Consider the following 26,208-nt stretch of genomic DNA (forward strand, 5'->3'; position numbering starts at 1 on the left):
AACAAAAAACTGCGTTTCTTCATGTTCCATAACAGTGGATCTGTTAGCTAGTAAGAAGCTTATGGCCCTTGCAACAGTACACGTTGTTCTCCTGTATTACCCTGCCTCCAAAATTTACTGCAAACCTGTCAAGCACATTTTTAAAAACTGCTGTACATTTCTATCAACTTCCTAGTTCTGAATCAAGGTCATCTCGTTTGTATTGGAGTTTCAAAAGGAAGGAACAAAACTTCCTTTGCTTCTCGATTCTCTGTAAATGAGCTTGAATTGCAGTTAGCCTGAAAGTGTGAGGTGGAGAAACAAGAACCCATCAACGTGAAGCATGTGTTTGAGGCGATGACAAGACACTTATCCTGTCCATTGCAGCTGGTGTTGATTCCGCGATGGAAAGCTGCTGCAAAGCATCTGGGGATGTGTTTTTGGGTAATCTAACTGCCAGTAATACTATTTGCAAACAGTCCATACTGCATGCATATGCAGGCTTTCAGCCACAGGCATCTTCTCTGCAGCGTACTACAGTGTGCAAGTAGGCAATGGCATCAACCAGCTTTAACACTGACTCACTGGTACTACGAACCAACACACACAATGCTACTCAGCAACAAAAGCCAGTAGCTTCAGCTAATCGCAGCACAACACCTCAGTAATTTTTGCTGCAAGAAACAGTCGTTTCTGTGTCTTTGGGAAGCAGCTGCATGCCTTGATAGTTGTTGCTCAACTTAACATAATGCTAAAACTGAAAGCAGAGAGGAGCATGCATGGAGTTCCTGGTGGTACATCAGTCGACACGTCGCATTCAGCGGTGAAACGCCATGATTTCTCTTTTGTCACTAACTGCATGTTTGCTAAGCAAATTTATGCCATTCAGACATCAATTTATGCCAGCTTTTTTTTTCTTTGGTGTTAGAACGAGATCCTAGATAAGATCTTGTTGCTTGTCTACGGCATGAAGCAATCAACAGCAATTTCTCTGTCTCTCTGAATGTTGTATATGCTGCAACTTGTAACTGACTGGCTGGTACATATACATGAAGCCATGTTTAAATTGGTCACAGAAATGTTTGGAAATACTATAATCTCGTATACCAAACGTGATCCTAGAAGATCTCATTTCTTTAGGAATACTTCATACTAGTTCATAACAGCCACCTACTTAGTAGATACTACTAGAGAGTACCATTAATGTATCACAAGTTTCTTGGTTCAGTTAGAATGATGCCTTCGCTTTGCTTGTTTTCTCTTTCATGCCATATCTGAATATGCAGACATCGATGATCAATGAGATATAGTACTATGAGAATCGCAGATGTAGAAGAGAAAGAAATATAGAGAGGTGGAACTATAATAAATTCGGTCTCGTGGTTAGGCAAGCTTGCATAAATAATCTTAAATTAATTTTGGGGTCTAATCCTTTGAATAAAAAAAATACATGCAGAAAAGAGTAGTAAAACACTGCACAATGGCAAGTTGGCAGTACACAAAAGGAAGTTTACGACAAGAGGTCGCGACCATAGATACAAAATCAGGACGGGAACATCAGAGAAACGCATTTAGTATTTCTGATATCATGTCTTTGCCTTTATGTACTGCCATTTCTGTTCATTAAACTTCATGAGAAGACATAGGTTTCAGACGACTCTATTCATCCGTCATTACCTCTGAACTCAAGTCTAAAGGCTAAAACAGTGCATGGCCTGCAGGCACTAGTAAAGATGATATCATATCACTATATATATCAGTTGAGTTGATCACCATTATCTAATTACAAACATCAGTTGAGTTCATCAGCTAGTTTATTTGTGCAAACCATTTTGCTTAGGGAGATCAAGAAACTAAAGCATCCAATTAATTAATTGACTGGGTGAGACTAGCTAGGTAGGTCGAGACATGACAGATGGGCTAAGCTAGGATCTTGGCAAGTTCAAATAATTCTCTCAAGCATCAGGCACGGAGAAGTAAACATGAAAAGCAAAAAGAAATTCAGCAAACACCGCTTGCATGTCCCCCACCTCCTCCCTCCTGCATGCATGGCTGCACAGTTCTTGCATTGACAGCCGCATCCACCCTATATATGAATCAATATATATATGATCCAATCCATTTATACAATCATAGAGGACAAGTCGGCCACCATCGCAGCAGCATGTAGTATTCATTTCTGATACGCATGCACAAGGGGAATTAAACTATAGAGCTACTAGCATTTTCTGCTGCCTGACCGGCCTGCGTGTGATCCTGGATTTCGATCAATTGTGTGTCAGGGAAACGTCGCTGCGCTTTCTTCGTGTATTGCTGGTAGAGAACAATGCGAGCAGTGGACTAAACTGTACATGTATAATTAATAGATATCAAGCTAGCTAGCAACTTCTACCTCTTATAAAATACAGGAAAACATGGATCAGATGGCCGTGCGATTACACATGATATAATTAATTAATTAGCGCGCGGTTCCAACTCCCGGTCATGTAATTCATCCGTATCAATGTGGTACATATGCTGTTTGCTGCTGGCCATTCATACATACAGCCACGACTGCAAATCTGCGTTCTCAAAATGACAAAATGGTACGTACTTGGTACCTTACCTTACCTGCATGCGTACATTTTTTTTTTATGCTCCAGTTGCAGCGTAAACCGACAACATACAAGTTTCAGTTATAATTAAGTAGCATTAGTATCAGTAGCTGCCAATTAAGCTGTGTGTGATGGGTAGCTAGCATATTAGATTAGACGTGTTAAGTGCAGGTAGCTGCTAATTAATTAAACAACATGCGATGCAAGAGAAGAAGAAGAAGACAGGCTTTCGCTCGCTCGCATCTTTGATAGCTACTTGCACACGCCGCAGCAGCCTCTTTAAAAGCACAGCTAAGCTCAGCTCGCTCCGACCAAAAAGCCAACTCAGTTTACAGCGACATCCGACATAGCCTAGCTTAAGCTTCATCCATTGATCGATCACTCTCACACAGCTAGCTGCACGTAAGCTAGCTAGGAGCTAGCTAGCCATGGTTCGGAAGCTTGTTGCCTCTCTCTTCCTCGGCGTTGGCGGCGGCGGCGGCAATGATGCCTGTAGCCTGTCGTCGTCGTCGAGCACGGCGTCGTCGTGGCAATGGCCTTCGTGCACGCAGGCGAGGACGCTCTCCTTCGCCAGGCACGACGCCCCAGCAAGCGCAGACGACGACGACAGCAAGCGGCGGCGGCAGCAGGAGGAGGAGGAAGACGACTACTGCGTCTACAAGACGAGCGTGATGAACCCGGCCTTCTTCCTCGACGACCACTCCACCTGCCGCTCCTACTCCTCCGCCGCCTCCGCCGTCAACGACGTCGTCGACGACGACGACGAGGTGATCATCCGCGGGCTCCGGTCGTCGAACCGCCGCCTCTTCTTCGAGCCCGAGTCGACGAGCTCCATCGTCGTCAAGGGACGCGCCGTCGACGCCGACGCGGCGGCGTTCGACGGGGCGACGGCGATGTCCATCGACTCGGCCGACCCGTACGGAGACTTCCGGCGGTCGATGGAGGAGATGGTGATGAGCCACATGAGTGGCGGGGGCCATGACTGGGGGTGGCTGGAGGAGATGCTCGGCTGGTACCTGAGGGCCAACGGCAAGAAGACCCATGGCTTCATCGTCGGAGCATTCGTCGACTTGGTCGTGGCGCTCGCGTCTTCTCCTTCCTCCGCCGCCGCCTCCTCCTCCGCCTTCCAGCTGCCTCTCCAGAAAGGCAGCCAGATTAACTAAGCTAAGGCTATAGCTCATCCATGAGCACAATAATTACTACTGTATTAGCTAGCTAGGTAGAGCAATTAAGCGAGAGACTACGTTTGATTGATTGATCTTGGAAGCATGCATAATGTATGCCATGGCCATGGTATGATTGATGCTGTAGCAGTGTTGACTGGTGTGTGTGTGTGTGTGTGTTTGATTGGGTTGGAGTGAGATGCATTGCTGTATATTGCTGCTTTGCCGCGAGAGATCGAGATTTCGTCCTCACCTGTCAAATGTCAATGTGTACTACGTACTCCATTCTGCGTGCACTAGTTGTTACCCGTCGTTTTCTCTCCTGCATCGTCTTAATATAATCTATCCATCATGTTATCAACAACTTGCGCTACACATTGCACTGTCAAAAAAAAGATTTTCGTGATATAGTGTTCTTAAATGATGCCCAAATTCATCTTAGATCTTACAAGGGCTCCTTTAGAGAACAGTAATTTTACGAACTTTTGAAACTCCTCTATTTGAAAGGAGGGCTAATTGAGCCTCTAATTTAGATCGTGAGAAAATGTTCATGTTAATTTCCACATTGGAATTGAACATACTTTTCTCGTGAAATTTAAACGGGACATACGTACATACCAAAAATATGCTATTCTCGCGAAACGCGCTCTATTGTAAGATGCGGGTATACTACTGTTAAGTAGTACTGCCTCATCCATTCACTACTCCCTCATGCACCCTGGGGTTCAGGAACGCAGGACTCATGGCTCAGACGCAGCAGAAGTTCATTTTGAAATGCCATGGCAGCTAGTAGTATGTACTGCTTCACTCTTTCAGTGACCTCTGCAGACTACCTGCCACTCGCGACAAAAATGGCCGCGGGTAGTCTAAGGAAGTAACAACATTTCAAAATCCCCACGCCTATCAACTTCGACAAATTTGAGTGTTGTGCGAAAAACAAAGCAATAACCTAACTAGCTCGCTCAAATCAACTTCAGAGACGTGCTTATAGAGATAGTGTGTGCGTGTATGTTCATAGCTACATGTGTTTATACGAGCATACGTAATATGTATTGTGTTTTTTCTAAAAGAAAAGAAAACAACTTTGGCAAATTTTAACTGAAGGCCGTATATATTATTTACCCATGACTTGGTTGAGCATGGAAAGGAAAGGATGATAGGGTGTGCATGTGAAAGACGCCAAAATGGAGACACTACGATTTGGATGGCGCACCACGAAGCCGGGCTCAAGAAATTTGTTTGCATGTGTGGGCGCACCAATATATAAGACGACACTGTTTGATGCGGCCTCAACCAAACCACAACAGCCTAGCCGAAACAGTGCAGCTCTTGGCCCAGCTATAGCAGCATGGCATGCATCGATCATCAGAAAAAGAAAAAGAAAAAAAAACAGGGGCCCTTGCACTCCTCCACACTCCAAAACCAGTGATCCCCAGGCCGATCTCCTTAATAGTTGCATGCAGATTTCAAGTTTGAGATGTTCTCTTCTCTCGGAAACAAAAGGATATCTCCACAAGCTAACAAGATAACTTGGCTACTGGAATAGAATCATAGATGAGTGGCAGCAGAAAGCAAACTGTTTTTGGTGGCATCCTGGGAGGAAATCACGGGGGCGATAGCGGCGAACTCTACTGGCAAACGCCCCAACCCTACAACCGAAAAGATACCATGGGAGAGGCTACAATGAATGGCAAGGACCAGGCAACACTGCCCAAGGGGAGGCAGAAACAGCGCCCAAATCATATGCTGTTCCAAGGAATAAGCAATCAACTATACATACACACAGACATGCTGGTCTACCACTAGTGCAAATTAACACAGAATCTCAACAACATGCTTCCTGTATACCAAATCTGAGGTTGGTAGTATGTCAGCGAATTGTCGTTCAATTGTATGAGCCTAATTCGAACTGGTACCACCACCATCCCTAATCTACTGATCTACTCCCCTACTGGCTACTCCCCAGTGTCGTGACCACACCATATTTTGCACACACAGACAAATGTTCACCTTTACAATGGAGGTCAAATCTAACATGTTTTATGCGTGGTGGTCCTGAGATTAATTCAGAGGGACGACACAGTAGCTTGGTAACAACACACAACAGAATTTCGCAAATTCAATACCTTACTAGAAAATTATAGGCATATCAATTTCAACTCAGGTAATTGTGAGGATAAAAAATATCTGCTAAGTACTACATACACAGTTACACGGTACCAAAATCCAAGAACTAAATAAGATCAGAAAACTGTTCCTTGCTTTAGATTGATAACAAGTTACCAAAACGAACTCCAGAACTTTTGAAATTATAATGCATGTGTATTGCATATTCATGACAACCATGTTATAATAGCATTCAGGTTCTTACATCATAACCAACAATTGCAATAACAAGATTTCTCCGATGTGTTCAAATTGGACAAACAGACAGCAAAATTTGCCAATTCTCCTTGAGTCTCAAAAACTATGCTCACCTCCTACAGCAGGTCCGAAGAATGTAATTAACCTAAGCCTTTTTCTTCGAAGATTTCTTGAGTGTTTTCTTCTGGGGCTTCAGCTTGTTCGATGAAGAAGACTTTTCCTTATCTTTCCTCCTTTGTTTCTCCTTCTTCACCTTGTACATCGTAATTGCCTGGTTTCAAATTTTTAGATAGATGCTGTTAGTTCACCCCGTCAACAAATGGCAATACCAAGATAATAAATTATATACAGATTAGTTCAAGATATTTAATCCTGAATATTACCCTGCCAACATCCATTTGATCCTCAGAACTTTTGGCCAGCAGAGCATTCAAGATTTTGTCATTTTGCTGTTTCTCCTGGTTGCCCATTCCTTTTCCTTCAACAACAGGGAGGAACTGCAGAAAAGAATCAATTCAGATAATGCACTTATAAAATCCTTTAATGGTGCATAGTTGCACATAAAAGGCAGGGAACTTCAGATTAAAAACCTTTCTATGTTTGCCAGGATTTTTTGGAGGTTTCTCGCCAGGCAATTTTTCATCGAACTTCCCACCACTAGCTGTTGCTGATGAAGCCATGCCAGCAACATCCTCGAGATCTTTCTTTCTAGATTTTTTGGGTATGTCTGCTTTAGTTCCCGTGATAGGCAACGCTGTTGCAGCAAGTTGTATATGACTGCAAATAAAAAAAAAGACATATTATATGAAAAACTTGAGCTGCCATTGTACAAATGTACTTTACGTTGCAGATTTACACAAGGCTCTTGGTTTACCAACACAGAAAAGGAATGTACAAGATAAATACAATGTCTACTAGGAAAGGATAACAACCTAGGCAAAGCACCAACTTTGGCTGCTTTTTTCAAGTTTTCTAGTCTATTCTTTTCTTGCTTTTCAACACGCTTCTTCTTATCTTCCCTTCTTTGAGCAAAAGGATCAACACCAGGCTCTGTAGCGAAAAGTTATAACAAAAGGGGTATCAGATTGGTGAATCAGGATTAGGAGACATGCATATTTCAGAACAAGTGTCATTGCAAACAAGGACCCAAAAAGAAAATGACTCTATCTAAGATGAATTGAGGGCAAGCATTCAATATTTAGAAATGGTCAACTAAAGTAGTGTACGAGCGCTAGCTTTAAAACAAACAAAATGTTGTATATAAGAAGAAGAGTGTGTAGCATTGATAACTGCAATAGGCTATTGAACAAAGGAAAAGGTAATATCCTTGTCACAGAAGAGGGTAGTTAAAGAAAGACAAATTACTAACCATCTGTCGCCTTGGCTTCAATGATTGGAATGTCTTTATCATCATTAACACGGTCATAGCCATAAGTCCGCTTCCAGGTTTGAGTTTGCTCGTCCCATTCACGTTTGTTCTTCTTGTGCTTTGTGATCCCTGCAAGTAGCATTCATATATCCATCGAGAAGTGAGAACATATGGACATTAATGAGAAAACATACATTTAATATTAGGCAACAACAAGAACAAAACGTTTGCTTTTTAAAAAAGTTCACCTTTCATCTTCGCAAACTGCTCCCATTTAGTAGGGGGCTTCGGCCTTGGTAGCTGGAGACAAGAAATATAAGTTAAAGAAGTGAAACACTGCAATAAATCGTATTCTTCAGTCTGTATATGTGACTGTACATGCACACATCAATATAAAGAACTGTTCGCTCAGCATGTTTCTACTCTTATGGATTAGTGATTTAGTGTTGTCCAAAAAACTAGATAAGCAAGAACAAAAACATTGTGCCAGCCGCTTGAGTTACATGTTAAGATTTGACACCATATAGAGCTAACTTTAGCTGCATCAAGTTGGACATAACTACGAAATTCCGTCACAAGACTCAATAACAGTACGAACATGTGAGAATCTCAATGTTATGGCCGCAGCAAGTCAGCAAGGAGAACCATGTGAACCATACAAGGAGAACTATCGAAGTATCAATTTCATTCACACGAACGAATCACACTAGTGAAGCTAAGCTTAGGGCTCCACATACATGATTATAGCAGATCAGCAGCAGCAAATGATACTTGGGAGATCACAAAGATTGGAGAGGAGTATGCAAGCGATAGGTTCGGGTCTTACATGCTTCCCGCGGGGGAAGCGGGTGGTGGGCGGCGGGAGGCGGACCATGGGGCCGTCGCGGTCCTCGGTGGCCGGCAGCGCGAAGAGGGCGTCGGCGACCGCCTGCGCCAGCTCCGTCCCCTTCCGCAGGCACTCCTCCCTCAGCTCCTCCCTGCGCGCAACCCCGGGAAACTTGGTCACGGAATCAAAGCAGCACGGCACAATAGCAGTAGCGGCGGTGGGTGCGGACCTGGAGGAGGATGCGGCGGGGAGGTGATGCGACGGGTCGTAGGCCATGAGGTTGCCGAGGTCCACCTCGTAGTTGGTGGCGGCGGCGGCGGGAGGTGCTGCTGCTGCTTCCGCCATGGCTGCGCCGTCGCTCGAGGAGGCGGGTGGGGTGGAGGGTTTGGGGAAGAGAGACAGACGAGGGGTTGTTCGGAGCTAGGGCTTACTGGTTTAGTAGGCTGGGCTGCGGCCTAGTAGATGGGCCATGTGAATCAACGTTGACGGCCCACGGAGAAAATGGTGGCATATGCACACGAAATAAGTTCACTTTAGGCCCCTTAAGTTGTTGCCGAGTGTGAACTTCATCCCTCAACAGAAATACAATGTATAGCATATCCCTCGATTCACAATACCATGTTAAATTTTGGTCCATCTGCAATATAGTGACCAATTTTTAGCTGACATGGCGAATGGTATCTATGTGGCCTCCACATGTCAGCGGCCCTCTCTCTCCTCTCCATCTTCCTCTCTTCCCCATCTCTCCAGGGTGTACGGTAGGAGAGGAGCGGTGCGACGGGCGGCGATGGCTATGGTTGCGTTCGGCGATCAGGCTGGCGAGCCCCAGCGCTCGTTGGTCAAGGATTTTGTTTTTGTGTATGACACGTTCTTGGTGTTGCAAGGTTCCATAAGGGTGTGGGTTGGGGAGCCAGTTTGCTCCAGCCTTTTGTTGCACATCCAGAGCTTCTCGTCGGCAAAACGATGTGCTTTCTTCCGGTACAATGAAGCATGCCTACGCGAGGTGGAGAGTTCGTCACCGAAGAGGAAGGTAGGGGAAGGAAGGGGGTCTTGCCGGAGAAGAGTCCCGCGTCAACAGGGGCACGTCGCTCTCGCCGGAGATGAGAGATACTCCCTCCGATAACGCCGTTAACTTTTTCTCACATGTTTGACCATTCGTCTTATTCAAAAATTTTAATACAAATGTATAAGATATAAATCACACTTAAATTACTATGAGTGATAAAACAACTCATAACAAAATAAATTATAATTACGTAAATTTTTTGAATAAGACGAATGGTCAGACAGATGAGAAAAAGTCAACGGCGTCATCTATTAAAAAACGGAGGTAGTACGTCACTGGGCAGCACGTCGTTGTCATCGGAGAACATATCGAGGGGGAGAAAAAAAAGATACTGACGTGGTACTAACCGGGTATCAGCTACTCCCTCCATAAAAAAAAGGCAAACCCTAGATTTCCGTGTCTAACTTTGACTGTCCGTCTTATATGAAATTTTTTTATAATTCGTATTTTTATTATTGTTAGATGATAAAACATGATTAATATTTTATGCGTAACTTGTCTTTTTAATTTTTTTTATAATTTTTTTAAATAAGACGGAAGGTCAAACATTGGGCAAGGAAATCAGGGTTTTTCTTTTTTTAGACGGATGGAGTACTAGCCTAGCATTGATAGGGTATCAGATACAATATCAACAAGTATCATATATGATACCAATAAGTATCGGCTGATACGATGAGGTATCAAAATCCGATCTCTGTTTGGTATCATACCGTTCGAACGGGATCTTATGATATAGCAGCTCCCATTACATCTGGTCCGTTGGATCTAATCTGATGGACGGCTCGGGTCCATCCAAAGATGTACTATATTTTTTTTAAAAAAAGTAAAAGTAAGGCGTGCATGGTGAATTGGTGAAAGTGGAGAGAAATAAACAAAAGCTGCGGTTCCTGCCTGTCGATAGTTGTCGCCTCGGGAAATTTCTAAGAAGGATGACTACTGTACGAGTTGGTTTGTGTACGTCCATGGAGACTGGCTAGGATAGATGCGTTGCTGGGGTGTGCGGTAGATGTGCATTGAAGGTGCAATATCATTTCGTCTTTATGGCTGTCAGTTGTACTGTGTGGTGGCGATACTCATTGCAGCAGTCGTGGCGGAGGACGGATGAATTAATCCTTTCTAATTTCACGGGTGACGTTAATTAGATGCGCGGTAGAAGAACATGCATATAGCAGAAGCATCGCATATGAATTCGTCAGCAGCATCACATGGCGGTGTTGATGATAAGAACCCGAAGTGGCAGGGCACGTACTACGCTTCTAGTGTCTGGAAGGGAGGAATAGGTGCGCTACTATCCAATCATCCGAGTGCGTGCCACATGCATTGGTGGCACTAATTACTATCCATCATGTTTCTGTGGACGCGCGGCTCAAGTGTACGTGAAAGCGTGGCATGGCCGATACCGACCATCTCGCGCGCGCGCGCGTACGTGGGAACAGAGAGCGGCGCCGATCGTGAATCCGCCGACGCGGCTAGGACTCCATCCGCGGAGACCGTTCACCATCCATGTCTCCGCGCCCGTGATCGAGCATCCCAAATCAAATCCATGAACCGATCGAGCGTGCGGCCCCCACCAATGCAACCCAACGCAAGCGAAGCACATATGCCAAACCGAGCCCTCCGCAATCAAGCTCAACTCTTAAAACTCTCACTTCCCGGTTTAAGAGAGACACAAGCAAAGCACAGAGAGCTCGTAGGCAGCAGCTAGCTTACCCTGCATTGCCGATCGATCAACACGCGCACATCACCATGGCGAATCCACCACCGCTAGTCGTCCTCCTGCAGCTGCTGCTCCTCCCCCTCCTCTCCACCGCCATCACGCTCCCGCTCTACCGCAACCTCCCGCCCGTCCCCGCCGACACCGACCATCCACACCATCACCCGCTCTCCCGCCTCGCCGCCGCCTCCCTCGCCCGCGCCGCGCACCTCGCCCGCCCGCGCCCGCGCTCGCGCCAAGGAACCGCGCCGCCACCGTCCGTCCGCGCCTCGCTCTACCCGCACTCCTACGGCGGCTACGCCTTCACCGTCTCCCTCGGCACGCCGCCGCAACCCCTCCCCGTGCTCCTCGACACCGGCAGCCACCTCTCCTGGGTCCCCTGCACCTCCTCCTACCAGTGCCGCAACTGCTCCTCCCTCTCCGCGGCCTCCCCCCTCCACGTCTTCCACCCCAAGAACTCCTCCTCCTCCCGCCTCATCGGCTGCCGCAACCCTTCCTGCCTCTGGATCCACTCCCCCGACCACCTCTCCGACTGCCGCGCCGCCTCCTCCTGCCCCGGCGCCAACTGCACGCCACGGAACGCCAACGCCAACAACGTCTGCCCGCCCTACCTCGTCGTCTACGGCTCCGGATCCACCGCCGGCCTGCTCATCTCCGACACGCTGCGCACGCCCGGCCGCGCCGTCAGGAACTTCGTCATCGGCTGCAGCTTGGCGTCCGTGCACCAGCCGCCGTCTGGCCTCGCCGGTTTCGGCCGCGGCGCGCCGTCTGTGCCGTCCCAGCTCGGCCTCACCAAGTTCTCCTACTGCCTCCTGTCTCGCCGGTTCGACGACAACGCCGCCGTCAGCGGCGAGCTGATCCTCGGCGGCGCGGGTGGTAAGGACGGTGGCGTCGGGATGCAGTACGCCCCGTTGGCTCGGAGCGCGAGCGCCAGGCCGCCGTACTCCGTCTACTACTACCTGGCTCTGACCGCCATCACGGTGGGCGGGAAGAGCGTGCAGCTGCCGGAGAGGGCGTTCGTCGCCGGGGGCGCCGGGGGAGGCGCCATCGTCGACTCCGGCACGACGTTCTCCTACTTCGACCGCACGGTGTTCGAGCCGGTGGCGGCGGCGGTGGTCGCGGCCGTGGGAGGGAGGTACAGCCGGTCCAAGGTGGTGGAGGAGGGCCTCGGCCTCAGCCCCTGCTTCGCGATGCCGCCGGGGACGAAGACGATGGAGCTGCCGGAGATGTCGCTCCACTTCAAGGGCGGCTCCGTCATGAACCTCCCCGTCGAGAACTACTTCGTGGTGGCCGGACCGGCTCCGAGCGGCGGCGCTCCGGCTATGGCCGAGGCCATCTGCCTTGCCGTGGTGAGCGACGTCCCAACCAGCTCCGGCGGCGCCGGAGTCTCCTCCGGCGGGCCGGCGATCATTCTTGGGAGCTTCCAGCAGCAGAATTACTACATCGAGTACGACCTGGAGAAGGAGAGGCTCGGATTCCGGCGCCAGCAATGCGCCTCGTCGTCGTAAGCTCCAATCCATGGCAATGGCGGGGGCTTGTGCTGATCGAGTTAATTAATTACGTACTCCACGTACGAAAAAAAAGTTAGTTGATGATAAAGCTGTGCGTTTATGCAGCTTTCTAGTAGTAATTGTATTAGCTAGCGAGTCCCGTATTAGAGCGAGCTTAGAGATGAAGCGCATTTTATGAACAATAAGATATTACTAGCTCGATGTGAATCTCTTTTTACAATGGCGTGGCCGTGGCGTGTGTGGATGCGTTCGCCGTCAGTTTGTGGTTGCAAAGGCAGATTAGATACTCCATTATTAGTGTCCGTAAGCGGAATGAAGAAAAAGACGAGGGAAAAGACGATGTTTGTATCTTTTCCTTTTGGGATTGCTTTGCTTTGGCAAAGAGAGAAAGCACGAGAGAGTATTTACTCTACCCCTCTCTTGTTGTACGAGTTCTTGGTAGTGTAATTCTCGAAGTGTTTGATCTGAGATCGCTAGATCCTGCGATTTTTTTTGGGTGCAATCTGGTACGTGTTGTGTCGATGGGTTCATTGCTGCTTCTGACCGATGGAGCTCTAGAATTATCCTACCAACAACTCACGTTACTGTTGTGGCGGTGTAAATATAAGCATGTGCCGCCCATTTGCAGCTGCAGGGTCGCTACTACTACGTGTCTGCTTCACATATGCAGTGGTAGTGTGGTACCCTTTTCGCATTTACCGCCAGCCCGTGCATACAGTACTGATGTCTGATGGACGTGTCCTAGACCAGAGCATATGGGGGGAAAGCTATAGCAGTTTTTCTTGGAGTAGAATATGATAAAAAAAAAACGAGTATGGAGGATAGCATTCGCACCGTACACCAGCTCTCTCTACAGGAATGATTCAAAATCCAGAATAATTTCTTGCCAAGTGGCCAACTGAGCCAAAGTTGTACTACAACAAAAAGAACAGAAACTGAATTTATTCTGCTGCTGGTACTACTAGATGTTTTTGAAAGGAAAAAAATGAGGCCCATGCTAAGATGGGCTCACCATATTCTTGTAGTATTGTGGGCCTCAACAGTAAGCCCAGTATTTCTGAAGGAACCAGGGGAGGCCCGTAGTACAGACAGCCCAAAAGGAGGAGACGAGGCCGAAAGGCCCAAAAGAACGAGAGGTACAGGTCCGCCTCTGTTTAGACAGAACGTACTTTCTCTCTGTGAATATTCTTCTGGGTGTTTCCATCTCGAGCAAGTTTCTTTTGGCTACAGAAACCACAGTTTCGACCGACCATTTTGCAATTGAACAGCCTGCACCATAAATTCAGTGGCTATATTTACAGTGGGAGAGAAGCACACAAGAAAGATTTTTTTGGCCATAGAAACCAGAATTTCGACGACCATACTGCAATTGCACCGTCTGTACCATAAATTCAATGGCTATATTTACAGTAGAAGAAGCACACAAGCGATTTCTTTGCCCCTCCCCCCCTTTGTCATGGTATAGTTATTACCAGCCTTTTTGTGTTTCTACTGGTGTTTAGGTAATCTTATCAAAGAAAGGAATAAAAAAAAAACAGGTGAGCTGCTCAGATGAGGTTTTAGTTGCATCCTATCTCCATGTGATTCCGATCGTTGTCGTTGGAATTTAGCAGAGCACCGGGGCACACACGTTTATGTATGCGGCATATGTGCTTTTCGCTGTCCTGCTTGTCAATCGTGGTCGAGTACTGGAGAATTATCCAACCACTTCTTAATTAATGATTTTCACGAATAATTTCACCGAGTAGTTTTGATTTGGTTGCCTGCTTCACAGGAAATCGGTAACGCGCTATCGTGCTAAAGCAGCTAAACTGGCAAACTGCTACTAACCTGAAAGCCGGGTGTTAGTTGCACAACTGCACAAGTGCCCTGACTAATTAGAAGGATATCGAATTCAGAAGCTGCTGACCTGTCGCGAGTGCATCCGTCAATGAAAACGACGATGTTGTTTGTGTCTCTATGCTTGGATGACAACGACGCAAACCTAAATAAAAACACAAAAGAATCGCTGTCACCACGCCCACACTTGGATTAGTTCCAACCATTAGAAGAAAGGAAAATCCTCGGCAAGACTTGGATAGATATCCATCCACCACTCCACCAGCACCAAGGAGAGGAGAGGCACTGAAAAGTGAAAAGGAGATGCTCTTTCTGAAACAAACGATTTTCTTTCTTTCTTTTGAAGGTAAAGTTTTGAAACTTTTTCATTATACGATTATGTGGGGTGCTCACCTGACCTGTGAATTTCATCACGTCACGGCTTGCCCGTGACAAAGATCAATCCAACAAATGAAAAAAAAAAGCAGAGAAGCTCTGATGTATGAACAATTGAACACTGGTATCTCAGTAAGAAGGCACTCGTAATAAGTGGCACAACTCAGAATCAACCAAGGAATCATAATAGATGTCACTCATAGAAGTAATAGGTGAACCTGAATAAAATCTCTGAATGTATCAACCAACATATAGTCATATATGATCTGAACAGCAGTAAGTAAGCCGTACCCAAAAGAAAGGGGAAAAAACTAAGAACAAGACATGGATCGATAATATGTGCATGACAAGCGCTAGCTACAAGGGCTAGAAGATATGTAACCACCTAAACCACAGCGATGTACAGCAACATCCGGCGAGCTAATCCCTCGTCAACAAATCGAAAGAAACAAAAGAATCCATCCGTCCATACTGGAAGCGGTGCTGGCTAATAGTAATCCCCAAATGCGAAGCGGAACCAACCATCGAAATCAGAACCAGACTTTGCAGTCGGTGCGCTGGAATGCGGGGGCGTTGGGGGCGGACGCTGGGACGGTGATGGGGCAGCTGATCTTGGCCTTGGGTCCTGGAACCTTGAAGGCCCAGACCTTGACCCTGAGCTTGGCGTTGAGCTTGACCTCGATGTCGAACTTGCCGGCGGACTGCTGCGACCTGAAGTTGGCGGCGGTGATGTCGCCTTGGAGCGGCTGCTGGCCCTTGAAGGCGGGGGAGAGCTTGGTGGATGCCTCGGTGGACTGGTAGAAGGAGTCGAGGGGGGCGTAGCCGAAGCGCTGGCCGTCGAAGAGGGCGAGGGACTCGACGTTGTCGTAGTAGAGGCCGACGCGCTTGTTGGGGTTGCGGACGGTGAGGTCGACGGTGAGGCTGTAGGCGAGGGCGGAGTTGGTGGAGAGGGTGAACTGGGTGAGGGCGGCGGAGTCGACGGTGGCGGCGATCATGTGGGGGCGGAAGATGAGGTAGAAGATGAGGGCGAGGACGCCGAGGGTGACGAGGAGGGAGATGAGGATGCTGCAGAGGCAGCTGAAGAGGCCGCACGCCAGGCACTTGCACGGGCAGCACAGGCACGACACCGCGCGGCTCGCCGAACCCATCGCCGCCTCCTACCTTGTTGCCCCCTTGCCGAGATCTGCGACGGAGAGAGAGAGAGAGAGAGAGAGAGAGAGAGAGAGAGAGAGGGGGGAATTGAACAACAAGTGGAGGAGGAGGAGACGATGCGGGTTTGTGGTTTGTGTACGTGTTTGTGGTGGATCGGGTGGGTTATAAGTACTCCAGGTCGGGGTCGCAACGACGCGTTTATAATTGTGTAAAGCGCGTGGCCGATTAACTGCTGATAGCCTCGGCTGCATTGCAGGACGGCAGCAACCGCGAGGAGTAATTGGCAGGTGTTGTTGTTTTTTGGTTTGGGTTAACAAAGTTTGGCCGGGTCGTGGTGTGATCGCCTCGCCCTCGATGGGAAGGAGGCGAAGTGGTAGTAGTGGGCGGGCACATGACATGGTGGTGTGTGTGTGCGACCCTGATGATGCGGGGAGTGTGGTGGAGTTGTAGCCGTTGTGGCGGCGTTTGGCTGGTGGTTGAGACCCCAACCCACGCTCCGCTGGATGCCTGGTCTTTGACCGGACACCACTTCAAACGCAGGGAACTCTCGCTTTATTTGTTTTGTCCTATACCTTAAAAAAAGAAAAAAAAACACGCGCCACGCTTTTGCAGGCCAATTTCTTTTTGCTGCAGCAACTACCACGAGGATATCGCTAATATTTTCGCATCCCAAACTCTGCCCATGATGATCAAGATTATATCAAATTCTTAAGGTTTTATTCTAAAAAAAATTCTTAAGGTTTTTTTTTGTTAATGGATGTTTAGTCCTTGCTGACGCCGTACCAGGTGAAGACAAGTTGAAAAATAAAGGGCCCAATCGAGAGTGAGGGACGGGGAATAATCCTTTTGGCACGAAAAACGGAGCAGGCTTATCGGAGAATGAACTCCTCCACCAGGAAATGAGATATTGGAAGGAGGCCACCGAAAGGAAAGAACAAACAGAATGTATAGCATGGGGACACAGGCTCGTGGGAACCTGACCTCGTTTGCTAAGTGGTCGCAGGCTTCCCAAAATGGTTGGGAACCCATGATGGGAGGCCCTCTTCGAGCTAAAAGTTTAAAAGGTCGCGACATGCAAGCAAGGTTTATGTTTGCTTCATTCATATAAGCGATTCTTTGCTATAAGTGTGGGGCTACGATTACTAGCTCTATCCTAGCCCTGCGTCAAGCTCTGGGCGTCGTCGACGTCTGGGGCCCCCTGTGCTGGCTCTTCCGTAGCGGCTGGCTTTGGCCCCACCGGCTGGCTACAGCACTCAGCTTGGCTTGATCGTGGGTGAAGATTATTGGCTATGGAAAGTTTAGTTCTCGCACTCGCGTGAAGATAATCTCTCACATAGAATTATTATTGCTTATATTTATCTCTCGCCCATCTCTTCCTCGCGGTCCCGCGGTACCCACGTGTCGCGCGCTGGTTTACCTCCCTTGGTAACAAAAAGTTTGTATTCGCTTCATCCATTTAAACGATTCTTTGCTAAAAGTGTGGGGGCTACGATTCCTAGCTCTCTCCTAGCCCTGCGTCGAGCTCTGGTCGCCGTCGACGCCCAGGCCCCCTGTGCTGACTCTTCCGCAGCAGCTAGCTTTAGCCCCGCCGGCTGGCTACGGCGCCCAGCCTAGTTTGATCGCGGGTAAAGATTGCTGGCTATGGAAAGTTCAGTCCTCACACACGTGAAAATAATCGTTTGGGTAGATGAAGTAGAACGCAAACAGAGGTTAACAAAAGGTAGGGGCAAGCAAGGTACGCGGCATAAGGTCACGGGCCCGAGAGAATCTAACAACTTTTGCTGAGTATATACAGGAAATAAGTTCACGGCCTAAGGTACGGGCTAAACTCCCGAGCCCACAGCGCCTCGGAAATCGGGAGGAAAGTGGGAAGTTAAGGCGACGTATGAACGTGACTAAACTCCCACCGCCCAACTCCTAGAATGATAGGACAGAAGATCGGGCCCACATGTCAACTGACTAGTAGATTGGCGTCAACCCTGACCACCTGGGAAAGGTTTTGGTCAGGGCTAACGCCGGGGGCTACTGTCGGTGATATGGGCCCGGGGGTATCATGTTTAGAGGGAGGAGGCTGCCCCTCCCAATACCACGTGGCCCTCCCCCAAGGGGAGTCAGGCCCGAAGTGGGGTGGTGGCCACTCCTACCCAAAGACAGATTGGAGGAGGCTGCCGGAGGGGGGATCGGGCCCGAGGTCGGGGCGGCGGCCCCCTCCCGTGACTAGGGGTCGGGCTCCCCCGACCCCCTCTCTAGGTCACCACGTACGGTGGGTTAGGTGTCCGCCTACAGATGCCCACCTACCCATATTTATGGCGACCCGAGCGGTCGCGGCACGCCGCATTTAATGCGACGTGCAGTGTACTCAACCGGTCTGTGACCGGTCGAATGACCAATGGGACTGGCTAGTGCGCTTGTGCGCTGCTCGTGTGTCAGGCGGCGTGCAGCCTGACATGTCCCATCAAATAATGATGGTGAGAGGTTCTCATCCTCTTATCCCAGCCGGAGTCGGCCCTCCCGCTCTGATCAAAGCTAGGCTCCCATTTCCCGGTGTAATAGGAGCCCAGAAGTCTTCACCCATTAAATGGTGAATGACTTGGGCGCCCCCCGTGTCAGGCGGCATGGTTTGGTAGGCCCCACGACCGAGGCGACGTGTATGCGGCTTCAAAGTTAAGGAACAAGACATGCATTTAATGCAAAGATTGTAATACTTCTCGACGAAGTTAGGTTGTTAGGCCAATGTGGTAACCCCTTGAGGTATAAAAGGAGGTCCAGGCCTAGTGAGAGAGGGGGGGACTTCCGAGCGAACCGGCACTTGGGTCTCGCAACCCCGAGCACTTGTGTTCTACACTCAATCAATCAAGCACAGTAATAGGGTATTACGCTACTTAGCGGCCCGAACCTGTATAAACATTTTTTGTCTCATCGTCTTTGGGGGATAGAACCCCCTCAAGATCACACAGCTTCGCTCACCAAGCCTTCGAATCTCACACGCTGCCCCCGGCTGAACTCACAAAGGGGGGCCTCACGGTTCCCTGGTGGAGGAGATCACTCCCCGACATCTAACACACGAGCAGCGCACAGGTGCACTACCCAGTCCCATCGGTGATTCGACCGGTCACAGATCGGTTGAGTACACTGCACGCCACATTAAATGCGGCGTGGCGCGACCGCTCGGGTCGCCATAAATGCGGGTAGGTGGGCACCTGTAGGCGGACACCTAACCCACCGTACGTGGTGACCTAGAGAGGGGGTCGGGCTCCCCGATCCCTCGGGGGAGGGCCATGTGGCGTCTGGGGCAGCCTTCTCCCTCTAGTCTCGATCAGGGAGTGGCCGCCACCACCCCTCGGGCCTGACTCCCCTTGAGGGAGGGCCACGTGGCATTGGGGGGCAACCTCTTCCCTCTAAACATGATACCCCCGGGCCCATATCACCGACAAGGCTATTAGCGCGTGATTAATTAAGTATTAGCTATTTTTTTTAAAAAATAAATCAATATGAATTTTTTAAGCAACTTTTATGTATAAGCTTTTTGAAAAAATACACCGTTTAACAGTTTGGAAAGCAAGCGAGCGAAAAAAACGAGCTGACAGGAACGGTTGCCCGCAGGAACGAGCGCACCCAAAATCAAGGGAAAATTTGAACCATGCCACACAAATTTTGTAAAATTTGTGATATGCCACCCTTACACACATGTCATTAACTCATGTGGGTCCTACATGTCATTGAGATACGGGTGGCATATCTCAAATTTTACCGAATTAAGGTGGCATGATTCCAACAAACCCCAAAATCAATGAGGAAGAAGCAGTATAAACCGCAGGGACACAGCCTGCTGCGCTGTACGTGTCTGATTGCAACGGCGGGGGGGCGCGCGGCATTGTTTATCTGGGGCGACTCGTCACCGTTGAAACGTTCGCTTGTGCCGCGCTTGCTTGCCACTTTCTTCGATTCACTCAAGCCCACGTCGCTCACGTGTCGCTTTCAATATAGATTTGTTTAGCGTTTCAACGGGAAATTTCGTCCAAACTCTACCGGGTATTGAGCTGTTTAGCTCAAACAAGCAATCGTTTCGTAGTCAATTTATCGCGCAAAGACGCGTGACGCGTGAAGACTTCACCACGAATTTTCCTTTTCCTTTGATTAATAACTAGTATGTTTTTCTCACATAATAGCATATATGTTTTCTCATTATATTATTCAAATATATTAAAATGACAACATAATTTTAAATTTTGCAATAACTTTATAAAATTGCTAATGTGTAATATTCATATTGTATTTTATATACGTGTTAGTTATTAATTATTTTTAATATCAAATTTTAGTTATTTGTAAATTATATATATTCCTATATGGACTCTAGACTCGTCTTTTAATATTTCTTTTTTTAAATTCTGAATTTTCAGTAAAATGTATTTCTATATAGACTCTATACTCTTCTTCCAATATTATTTATTTTTATTTCTGAATTTTTATTATATCTAATTGTATTTCTATGTGGACTCTAAACTCATCTTTCAATATTCTTTAATTTTTAATTTCGAATTTCAGTTACTTCTAAATTGTATTCCTATATTGACTTTAAACTCTTATTCCCATTTTTTTCTTAATTTCAAATTTTATTTATTTGTAAATTGTATTTTTTACGGACTCTAAACTCTACTTTTAATTGTATTATGTTTATTCCAAATTTTAGTTAGTTTTAAATTCCTATATGAACTCTATACTCTACTTCTAATATTCCTTATTTTTTAATTCCGAATTTCTATTTTTTTCTTAATTGTATTTCTATATGGACTCTATACTCTACTTCTAATATTCCTTATTTTTAATTCCAAATTTCTATTACTTCCTAATTGTATTTCTACATGGACTCTATACTCTACTTCTACTATTCCTTATTTAAATTATATATATTCCTATATAGACTCTAGACTCGTCTTTTAATATTTCTTTCTTTAATTCCGAATTTTCTATAAATTGTATTTCTATATAGACTCTATGCTCTTCTTCCAATATTATTTATTTTTATTTCTGAATTTTTATTATTTCTAATTGTATTTCTATGTGGACTCTAAACTCATCTTTCAATATTCTTTAATTTTTAGTTTCGAATTTCAGTTACTTCTAAAGTGTATTCCTATATTGACTTTAAGCTCTTCTTCCCATGTTTTTCTTAATTTCGAATTTTAGTTATTTGTAAATTATATTTTTATACGGACTGTAAACTCTACTTTTAATTTTATTTAATTTTATTATGTTTATTCCAAATTTGAGTTATTTTTAAATTCTTATATGGACTCTATACTCTACTTATAATATTTATTATTTTTTAATTCTGAATTTCTATTTTTTTTCTTAATTGTATTTCTATATGGACTTTATACTCTACCTCTAATATTCCTTATTTTTAATTCCAAATTTCTATTATTTTCTAATTGTATTTCTATATGGACTATATACTTTACTTCTAATATTCCTTATTTTTAATTCCAAATTTCAGTTATTTCCTAATCGTATTTTTATGTGGACTCTATACTCTACTTCTAATATTCCTTATTTTTAATTCCGAATTTCAGTTATTTCCTAACTGTATTTGTATATGGACTCTAGTCTCCCCTCTAATATTCCTTATTTTTTAATTCCGAATTTCAGCTATTTCTAAATTGTATTTCTATTTGGACTCTGTCTTTTCTTTTTCTCTGATTAATGTGAGAATTTCTAGGCCATAAGAGCGAACGTGGAGGCTACTTTTTCTATTCCTTTAATAATATAATAGATCATTTAGATATTAAATATATGAACAGAAGCGAAAGAGCCTGTAGCCTAGTGGTTACACGAGCCTCAGTGGAACCATAGGTCACAATGGGTTCAACTCCCCATGAGAGCGAATTTTTTAGGATTTAATGGCTTTGTGCTTTCAATGGTAGGTGATACACCCGTCGACAGCGAGGTGTTCTGTGGTGTGTTTGCGTTGTAGTGTTGTACTGTGTATTTTTTTTTTTAAAAAAAGAAGATATATGAACAGTCAACCTGCTCGCGACTTCTAAGGGCCTTGAAACAGCAGCCTGGGCCACAAACGGCCCGTCCGATAGTGTGACGATGTGGCCCAAGCTGAGCACCACAGCTCGGGCTCATTTTCGCCCATGCGCCTGCAGAGCTCGGCGAGGGGCTGAAGGCCCGCGGATTCCCAGCAACCCCGCGCAAGAGGCCAGCAGCCCAATGCGATCCGCGTTAGCGCGACGGGCCGTAACTGACCCAGTCAATGTGTGTGATTGCATTTGCATCCACTTTCCTGCTCGTCCCAGTCGCTCCGTCGGGTGGCACAACTGGCAATCCAACTCTGCCTGTTCCTTCCTCCAAAATTTTCCTCTTTCTTTTGTTCACCAGCGCTGCGTTCACCAAATCACCAATCCTATATTCAGTGGCCGGATGGGCAGATGTATGCATGCATATGTTGATCGGCAGATGCTGTATCGATCACAATTCCCAAATAAACGGCATTTTCAAATATCGTCATTCACTCAACCATGTGCTCAATCTCATATTCTCATCTTGTTTGGGATACATTGCCGAATATATATATATATTGACTGTGATGGAGGGTCTTCCCTTAGAATAGCAGCCAATCACCCTTGCCTTTTTCACTTTCCCCCTTTCGAAGAAACCTCAAGGAAACTAGCAGCTAAAGTCACTCGCACTTGATCAAAAGCTCTTTCTTTGCAGGACTAGACTACAGTGTGCTACTAGTGCCTCACTCTACCGCTCATCCTAACCTTACCCACCGGCCACCACGTACATACATACCTGCTTCCCTGCTTATAATTACCTGCTTTTGATCAACCTTTTCAAATTCGAATACATACATGCATACGTACTAGCTTAGCTTAGCTACAGTACATATATAGCAGGTAAGCAGGCAGTACGCCCCCAAATTATAAGCCCTTATGGGCACGACATTCTTCATGCATGGAGCCAGCTCTATCTCTGTCTCAGCATTATATCATCATCTCAACCACACAGAAAGGTACAGTTCAATATACATAGCAGGCATGGTGTACAGTTAGGGCCCATGGATTCTTTCACAACCCACCTCCCTTAAATATTTTTAGCACAAAAAAAAAACTACTAAATTTCAACCCAACCATTTTTTGACCCAACCCTCACATTTTGTTGGTCAAAATGTTGGGTCCATTACCACCCTATGTACAGTATAAGAACCTCTTGGGGTTCTCGAGATTGTAAGAAGCAGCTGATGAGTATCAAACTTTTGAAAATTTGGAAAAAAAATCAGGTTTTTTCAACTTTTGGCTCTTAATTTATATTATTTTGGAATTTACAACTATTGATTATGAAACTCTATGCAAACAAACTAACTATGTGGAGAAGCCATAGATTATGAAATAAGTTAAAGTTGCTATAAGTTCTCTAAAACCCTTCCTCCATCCTAAAATATTACTATCTAAGATGGGATTTGACCTATCGAAAATTTATATTAATATATTTTTAAGTTTAAAATAATTAATAATCAATCAATCATATATGCTAATGGCTCGTATCGTTTTACGTATATGAATTTTCTCTTTTTTTCCCTCCACTTAAAAACACTCTTAAAGTATGTGTACTGTATAACCAAACCTCAAGCCTCAAAGCAGGCTATCGATCGAATTGATTTTGATAGGGCCAGCAGGTATTCTGCAGAATATTTTTGCAACCATGCTCTGCAAAGGGCAAGCAGCTATAGCTACCTACGTTGGTGCGAGGCAATCGAGCGAAAGGGACTTGCAACTGAAAGCGTTATCTGCTACTCTCCATTCTCCTGTACCAGTATCTACTAAGATTAATTAAAGATGGTGATCTATATCTATATAGAGAACATATTTTTTGAAGAGCAGATGGTAGTAGTGATCTGTATACGTGTGTGCCACCAACTAAAACTGTGTAAGCTACTATGAGTGCCCTAACAAAAGCACATGTAGCGTTTGGTTTAATTTGGTCGCATCCACCAACCATGCCAAATTGGCACGCATTTTAATCATTAACACGCGAGATCACAAAGTGTATGTATGGATTATAATGCTCCATCATGCAATTAAATTATACTTGTATTAGACCATGAGTTGGTCGATCATGACGACACTGATCTCCATAGTAGAAGCTTTAGCACCCCTCATCTAGTCTCCATGAAGAACTAACAGAGACCACTTTACTTACTACTTGTGAAAGAATCACAAGCTAGTAGTCAATGAAGTATACTAATACTAGCTGTTAAGTCATCACATGCTGTGATGCTGGGGTTGACGTGTGCTTAGAGCTAGCAAAGTAGCTTTCCATAATTCCGATGATAAATATATAAAAAGGAAATGCATGACATATCGTCAATCACTGTGCAAGAAAAATTGGCAAAAGATGGCGAAACAAATAATAAGAGTGAGTCGCCATCGGCATGTGCAGTGACGTGCAGTGGCTCCCCGGCACACAACGGGGAAGGCCAGCTAGTAGCAATCTGCCCATTGGTCCACACTCGTATCAAACTCTCTCATCGATCGATCGCTAGCTTATTAGATTTTCGTTTTCAAAGGAGCGCTTTACTAAACTAAAAGCTGATCGATGAGGTCCAAGATAAAGGTCAAATATCTCAGGCACAAGCTAACACGAATATAGTCTATTTTCTTCAATTTTTTTATATAGAGAGAATCGAAAGGCAAGACGAGCAAAACACACAGGTGTACATATGAACATTTTTTTTTAATTATTGATGTACTCACATTGGAATATAATTATTGCCAAATGCAAATCGAATTATGCAGACACTTCACGTCTACTCCCAGCTGTACGTCTATTATGCATCTTTTCAGAATACCCCAATTTTCCCTTTCACTCCAAGCTACACTAGCTCCAAACCAACTACGGTCTAAATTAAGAAGCTAGTACTATCATCGATCGGTTTTTCTTCATTGATATGAGATGATTGATTCCGGTGAGAAAAATTAAGCAAGAAGAAGAAGAGAAGCCGTGAAACTAATTAAAAAGAAGAAGAGAAGGAGGAGGAGGAAATGAAGAAAGAAGACACAGCTAGACATCGACGGCGCATGCGGCTGCTTGCTGGAAGCGGAAGTAGCCATCGCCGCCGCCGTAGTTGACGCCGTAGCTGCCCTTGCCGTCGTTGACGGTGAGGAGGGCGGGGCAGTTGACGCGGAGGTGGTAGTGGCCGGAGATCCAGGTGCCGACCTTCCATCGGACCCAGCCGTCGAGGCGGATGTCGACGAGGACGTAGCCGGCGGTCTCGTCCTGGGCGAGGGCGACGGCGAGGTTGGGGGGGAGGACGACGTGGTCGAGAGACTGGAGGAAGGGGGACCAGACGGACTGGTCGTAGTGGCCCTGGTACTCCACGGGGAGCCTCGTCGGCACCGTGATGGCCACGTCCTTGTACTGCGCGTACACGTCCACCTTGTCGTAGTAGACGCCCACGCGGCCGTTGTCGTTGCGCGCCGCCACCGTCGCCTGCATGGTGGTGAAGAGGTAGGCGGACGCCGGCGGCGTCACGTTGAGGCACAGCACGGACAGGTCCTGCAGGTAGAACCGCGGCTTGTGCGGCCGCAGCGCCAGCCACACCACCAGCACGATGAAGAGCGTCAGGAGCACCAGCGCCACCAGCGCCCAGCACAGCCTCCGGTGCACCTTCTCCTTCTCGCACTCGCACCCCTTGTGCCCCCCACAATCCTTGATCACCGACATCCCCTCTTTGCTCTCCTTGATCGATCGATTGTTTGATCGACAGAAATGGCTGGGAGGAGGTCGCGGCAGCGGGTGGGGAGGGGGTTTATATATGAGCTGAGATGGTGGTGTGGCTCATGTACAGCAATGGCAGGTTGATTGATTGGAAGGAGGTGATCAGCATCGGCTGACAGTGTGAGCAGATCAGGGTAGGTTCAGTTGTTGGTTGCTGCTGCTCACTTTTGGGTGGCTTACTAGACTTTGCACGGTCGCCTGCTGCTTAACTTAATTTCAGCTTTGTAAGCATGGTGTATGTCTCAAAGGGGTGGATTATGATGGTGGAGCTGGTGATCGATGGTGGTGAGTGGTAAGCTCCAAAAGAAGCTATGATTGATTGAAAGGTAATCAAGTTTTGTTAAGGACTCGGAGAAAACGCCTTTCGTCGATACAAAAAGTGAAAAGGAAGGATTTTGATTCTCTCAAAAGGAATCCATCAGCGATGGAAATTAAAGGGAAGGAAGCAGCTAAAAGGAACGTTGGGC

General features: G+C 46.4%; 5 protein-coding genes across 5 annotated transcripts; 2 read left to right on the forward strand and 3 right to left on the reverse strand.

Moving 5' to 3' along the window:
* Positions 1 to 2,913: 2,913 nt before the first annotated feature.
* LOC127771362 (transcription repressor OFP18-like) lies at positions 2,914 to 3,865 on the forward strand. The gene has a single exon (XM_052297258.1). It carries the CDS (start codon positions 3,002 to 3,004, stop codon positions 3,734 to 3,736), a length of 735 nt encoding a protein of 244 aa, XP_052153218.1. The 5' UTR covers positions 2,914 to 3,001; the 3' UTR covers positions 3,737 to 3,865.
* Positions 3,866 to 5,976: 2,111 nt separating this feature from the next.
* Positions 5,977 to 8,694, reverse strand: LOC127769520 (ribosome biogenesis regulatory protein homolog). Its single transcript, XM_052295108.1, has 8 exons — positions 8,525 to 8,694; positions 8,296 to 8,446; positions 7,718 to 7,769; positions 7,470 to 7,598; positions 7,033 to 7,150; positions 6,691 to 6,877; positions 6,484 to 6,597; positions 5,977 to 6,371 (listed from the first exon to the last, which is right to left on the reverse strand). Exons 1-8 carry the CDS (start codon positions 8,638 to 8,640, stop codon positions 6,246 to 6,248), a joined length of 993 nt encoding a protein of 330 aa, XP_052151068.1. The 5' UTR covers positions 8,641 to 8,694; the 3' UTR covers positions 5,977 to 6,245.
* A 2,216-nt stretch (positions 8,695 to 10,910) lies between these two features.
* On the forward strand, positions 10,911 to 12,806 carry LOC127769278 (probable aspartyl protease At4g16563). Its single transcript, XM_052294812.1, has one exon. The coding sequence runs from the start codon at positions 11,108 to 11,110 to the stop codon at positions 12,581 to 12,583; it is 1,476 nt and encodes a 491-aa protein (XP_052150772.1). The 5' UTR covers positions 10,911 to 11,107; the 3' UTR covers positions 12,584 to 12,806.
* A 2,194-nt stretch (positions 12,807 to 15,000) lies between these two features.
* LOC127769431 (NDR1/HIN1-like protein 2) lies at positions 15,001 to 16,099 on the reverse strand. The gene has a single exon (XM_052295014.1). The coding sequence runs from the start codon at positions 15,946 to 15,948 to the stop codon at positions 15,331 to 15,333; it is 618 nt and encodes a 205-aa protein (XP_052150974.1). The 5' UTR covers positions 15,949 to 16,099; the 3' UTR covers positions 15,001 to 15,330.
* An 8,579-nt stretch (positions 16,100 to 24,678) lies between these two features.
* Positions 24,679 to 25,821, reverse strand: LOC127771144 (NDR1/HIN1-like protein 1). Its single transcript, XM_052296978.1, has one exon. It carries the CDS (start codon positions 25,685 to 25,687, stop codon positions 25,025 to 25,027), a length of 663 nt encoding a protein of 220 aa, XP_052152938.1. The 5' UTR covers positions 25,688 to 25,821; the 3' UTR covers positions 24,679 to 25,024.
* Positions 25,822 to 26,208: the final 387 nt, after the last annotated feature.

The sequence above is a fragment of the Oryza glaberrima genome, chromosome 4, assembly GCF_000147395.1.
Source record: "Oryza glaberrima chromosome 4, OglaRS2, whole genome shotgun sequence".
In the NCBI taxonomy this organism is placed as follows: Eukaryota; Viridiplantae; Streptophyta; class Magnoliopsida; order Poales; family Poaceae; genus Oryza; species Oryza glaberrima.

What these genes read in the sequence shown, in the direction of transcription:
- LOC127769520 (XM_052295108.1), bottom strand. Translation starts at nt 8,640, where the DNA reads ATGGCGGAAGCAGCAGCAGCACCTCCCGCCGCCGCCGCCACCAACTAC. An exon ending in CCCGCCGCATCCTCCTCCAG is followed by an intron (nt 8,447 to 8,524) that starts GTCCGCACCCAC and finishes GGTTGCGCGCAG; the next exon opens with GGAGGAGCTGAGGGAGGAGT. An exon ending in ATCAAATGGATGTTGGCAGG is followed by an intron (nt 6,372 to 6,483) that starts GTAATATTCAGG and finishes ATTTGAAACCAG; the next exon opens with GCAATTACGATGTACAAGGT.
- LOC127771362 (XM_052297258.1), top strand. Translation starts at nt 3,002, where the DNA reads ATGGTTCGGAAGCTTGTTGCCTCTCTCTTCCTCGGCGTTGGCGGCGGC.
- LOC127769431 (XM_052295014.1), bottom strand. Translation starts at nt 15,948, where the DNA reads ATGGGTTCGGCGAGCCGCGCGGTGTCGTGCCTGTGCTGCCCGTGCAAG.
- LOC127769278 (XM_052294812.1), top strand. Translation starts at nt 11,108, where the DNA reads ATGGCGAATCCACCACCGCTAGTCGTCCTCCTGCAGCTGCTGCTCCTC.
- LOC127771144 (XM_052296978.1), bottom strand. Translation starts at nt 25,687, where the DNA reads ATGTCGGTGATCAAGGATTGTGGGGGGCACAAGGGGTGCGAGTGCGAG.